Genomic DNA, 2,740 nt, shown 5'->3' on the forward strand with positions numbered 1-2,740 from the left:
GGTATAACATCGCAGAACAACGACATACGATTTATGGTCGATCCTCACAGAGCGTGCGATGCGATGCGATGCGCTGCGTTTCCGTATTTTTCGAGCCTACGGCCGGGTTTACCAGTGCCGTAGACTGTACCCTACAGCATATACTAAAAGCATGTAAACGTCGGAGACTTCGGAGGGCCCCCGTAATAGTTAGCCGAGAATCCGTAACTCGAGGACCCAAAGTACGGGTCAGACCGCCCGCTGTTCACTTACACATAGACGAAAAGGTCGATTTTATGGCCTCTGCGATGAAATCCTCGGGATTTCTTGGCGAGAACACTTTCGGAAAAATTGCATGCGTTTCTTTTCGTCTATGTGTAAGTGAATCGCATCGACCTTTTCGTCTACGTGTAAGTGGACAGCGGGTATTTGACCCCTACTTTTGGTCCTCGAGCTACCGATTCTCGGCTAGCTAACACTGGTGCCCTCCGAAGTCTCCGACTTTTACATGCTTTCAGTATATGCTTTAGGGTAGCCTACAGCACTGGCAGACCCGGTCGAAAACTCGAAAAATACGGAAACGCAGCGCATCGCATCGCATTGCACGCTCTGTGAGGATCGACCATAACACATATACCTGGATTACAGTGCCTAAAAGATGAAATTCATTTTTATTTAGATAACATTCTTTACATTAGTACTACTAAAGTTTTCTTGTGTATACAAACCTGCAGTCTAGTAATAAGTATTGAATTACTATAAAACCATTTTTGTGGTTTAATTTTCAGTGCCCGCTTTGGTATCGTGTCCGTTGACTTCAACGACCCAGAAAGACCCCGAACCTGGAAGAAGTCTGCTTCCTGGTGGAACAAGGTTATTACCGATGGTAAAATTGATCAATAATGAAGAATATCACAGATACCATAAATAAGTAATTAAATATTGCGGATTGTAAGATAAATCAGAGTCCATTTTTCATGCACAAATGTGCACTTTTGTTTTTGACGTATGCATTAAAAATTAAAATAATTAATTATCCATTTATTTGTTGTTATACTATGTTCCTTGTGTTTTGTGTGAATGAAATTTTCCTCTTTAAGAAGATGTCAGGTTTCATTGTCCCGTCGCAGGATCCTTTTTTTCAAATCATTGAACACGATGTACAATTTTACGATGGAGAAGTTCATTCGACGTGCATTGATCTGTACAACATTTTAACCATTTCGTATTGGGAGATCGAATTGGTAGAAGGGCGAGATAAGGCGTCAGCTACGAAGGGATTCTGGTAAAAACACTAAATCCCAGTTGTAAATGCTCCAGCACCACCAATTTCATTTATACAGTTCTCTGGAAGAGAAAAGTAAAAGATAAAGCAGGAAACGCTTTGTCCCAATAAATCTCTTGTAATCATTTGTATATCTGATTTCTTTTATAAATTCCTGAAATAATGTAGAGATATTCCTGGAATGTATGTGGCAATTTTCACGAGTTTGAAATGAACAAATTGTTCTAAAAAGTTACTGATTTTTATATGAGAAGAAAAACCACAGTTGTTTTTTTTAATAAGTTTGTGTTTTACAATTTGAACAAGGAATAAATTACTAAGTCAACTAATTGATTTGTTTTTACAAACTGATAGGATGATACTCAGTTCATTGGATTCTACTTTTTGCTAAAATTGATATCTGAAGGGAAAAGTTTAGTTGATTTGCTTCACAATTTTTTCGTAACTTTTTTTTTAGTTTTACTTATATAAAGAATTCGGTTTGAAAGCACACACTGTGTTAGTTTATCAATATTGTTTCATCGGACGGTCCAGCAAAATATTTCTGTATGGTCGAAAGTTCGGTGACTGTTCGTCGAGTGAACTGATTACAATACTGATTTATACTTCCGCTCTGCTTAGTTACTGCTATCTAGAGCAAACTGTTGACACTGTGTCACGAGTAAGTACTGGCGTTTTTTTCATTTAAGCCTTTGATAGGCCGATTATTCCAGTATGAAAGAAGCTATATGGGTTATTAGTTTTGTATATTAGAGACAGACCTACTTAGTAATTATTATAGTGATCATTTAAGTATCTTTAATAATTATAAATATTTTCACTAATTTTATATTTTATAATTATAAGTTCATGATTTTGGCTATCTGTCTAAGGAAACCGTACGTACACTGTATTTTTCATTTGACATTTGACATTTATATGAATGTAAAATAAGATTAAGAAGCGAATACATAAAGGTCTGGTTATCGTGCATGCAGATACCACAAGGTTGATGGTTCATGACTTCTGGTTATTGCATACATATTGTACCACCAGCGGATAAATAATTTTCCTTACTAATGCCATAATGTTGAGTTCATTAAACACTGAAACAAATCTAATATTTAAGAATGTTTATTTCGCTAAGATTATTACGTATAATAAATTTTTTATTCTATAGTTCATTATGGGAACCACACATCTCAAACTTGCCGATTCTTTTACCGTTTCATGAAAGGGTCAATTTTTTTAGGGGGATTTCACGACTTTCCCGGAGTTGTATAATGATATAAAGTAAATCATAGTAAAATCCGTTTCCTAACGTGACTTCTTGCCGATATCTCTGTCGAAGTTACCGTGCAACACGCTGTTTGGTCGATTCGCTTTATATTATATTTTTTTCGTATGTCGGTATGTCAAAACATACTATTATTTCAAAAATATTTTAGCAATATTTTTTAAAGACGGGGGCTTCGCCTCCCGAAACCCCCGCAGCCC

General features: G+C 36.4%; 2 protein-coding genes across 2 annotated transcripts in view; both read left to right on the forward strand.

Annotated features, from left to right (window-relative positions):
- Positions 1 to 1,023, forward strand: part of LOC108622479 (myrosinase 1-like) — a 4,656-nt gene extending 3,633 nt beyond the window's left edge. Inside the window, exons 7-8 of the mRNA XM_026811526.1 lie at positions 714 to 724; positions 768 to 1,023. Coding sequence (XP_026667327.1) covers positions 714 to 724; positions 768 to 882 — 126 coding nt within the window. The 3' untranslated portion in view covers positions 883 to 1,023. The remainder of the gene's footprint in view (positions 1 to 713; positions 725 to 767) is intronic.
- A 768-nt stretch (positions 1,024 to 1,791) lies between these two features.
- The window catches only part of LOC108622483 (myrosinase 1-like), a 9,911-nt gene continuing 8,962 nt past the window's right edge, over positions 1,792 to 2,740 (forward strand). The window contains exon 1 of the mRNA XM_018020387.2: positions 1,792 to 1,925. The gene's annotated coding sequence lies outside the window, so the exon portion shown is untranslated. The remainder of the gene's footprint in view (positions 1,926 to 2,740) is intronic.

The sequence above is a fragment of the Ceratina calcarata genome, unplaced genomic scaffold (assembly GCF_001652005.2).
Source record: "Ceratina calcarata isolate Rehan_Ccalc_2016 unplaced genomic scaffold, ASM165200v1 scaffold224, whole genome shotgun sequence".
Classification (NCBI taxonomy): Eukaryota; Metazoa; Arthropoda; class Insecta; order Hymenoptera; family Apidae; genus Ceratina; species Ceratina calcarata.